Source organism: Rhagoletis zephyria, unplaced genomic scaffold (genome assembly GCF_001687245.7).
Source record: "Rhagoletis zephyria isolate East Lansing unplaced genomic scaffold, Rhagoletis_zephyria_1.1 Rzeph_scaffold_79014, whole genome shotgun sequence".
NCBI classification, from domain to species: domain Eukaryota; kingdom Metazoa; phylum Arthropoda; class Insecta; order Diptera; family Tephritidae; genus Rhagoletis; species Rhagoletis zephyria.
In genome coordinates, this window is record NW_016236062.1 from 1 (window position 1) to 1,134 (window position 1,134).

The following is a 1,134-nucleotide window of genomic DNA, read 5'->3' on the forward strand; positions in this document are numbered from 1 at the left end:
AACGTAGCTGTGAGAGGGGAGAAGGGTTTAAGTAAATAATACCTATTGCCGGGTTATAATGAGAGCTGTGAGAGTAGTTATATAGAGTAGTTACAATGAACTGATGTCTAAGAAATTGATTAAAGTATGTAACCCCACATATATGTATGGAGTACTTACAAAGGTGTCGTTAGTGTCGTATTGTTTTATGTCGTAAAACCTAAATATTTTTATTGAAAGGGTTCTAAATGGACACAAAAGTCATATTATTATTTTTCACTTAGTTAAAACAAGATTCGTTGTTGTTTAAATCCCCTAAACATTTCTTAAAAACTTTACGACATAAGACAAAACGACACTTACAAACAATACGTGTACGTACGATGTCCAGAAATCTACCCTTAACCATAAGTGCCACGTTTGCGTAGGCAATAATTTGGCAGCCCTATTTCTCCATACACTCTACTAAGTCGTTTACGCCTACTCTTCGTATTAACATTAATAAACAAACTGACTCTTTGAAACCCGTATTCTCAGCCCCGCTGAATTGAGTACTGCAGATATATTTTATATATAGTTCAACGGCGAAAATGAAAATATACATATATCTGTATTAAAAATTGGGGTTTGCTGCCTTATAAAATCCACTACTTTTTCTTACAGTTGTGGGTATTTCCACTAACTTCATTATTACAGGACTATTGGCTATAAAAGTGCCATACACTCACCCATATTTTGTTGTGTCTACAGTTGGTACTTGCATATCGAAATACTTCATTTCGGTATCAAAATGAAATTGTTCTATTATCGAGTTCCAGTTTTCCCACTTCCCAGTATCCATATTGATGTAGTAGTCCCAGATTGAGCCAGGTGGGAAGCTGAATAAGTACCAGGTTACGAAATGGTTAGACCTCGCTTAAAGAGTTAACTTACTCAAAATTTGTATCGCCTTCTACGACCTCTCTAATATGCCTTTCAAATCCATCCTTTTCGGCATCCTTGAAATTCGAGGCGACGGCCCACAAAACAGACCAACCAAACATTTTGCTTATAAGCGGCTTATATTCATCCTCGCTGACGTTAGTCCACTTCTTCTGTTCAATCAGTGAAGCCAATAGTTCGCACAGCAACTGAACCTTGGCGCTGGTCACTTGA

The 1,134-nt window shown here is 37.0% G+C and overlaps 1 protein-coding gene across 1 annotated transcript; it reads right to left on the reverse strand.

Annotated features, from left to right (window-relative positions):
• Window positions 1-424: 424 nt before the first annotated feature.
• On the reverse strand, window positions 425-1,022 carry LOC108357513 (uncharacterized). The gene is made up of 3 exons (XM_017608588.1): window positions 913-1,022; window positions 708-857; window positions 425-533 (listed from the first exon to the last, which is right to left on the reverse strand). Exons 1-3 carry the CDS (start codon window positions 1,020-1,022, stop codon window positions 425-427), a joined length of 369 nt encoding a protein of 122 aa, XP_017464077.1.
• Between the last annotated feature and the right edge of the window lie 112 nt (window positions 1,023-1,134).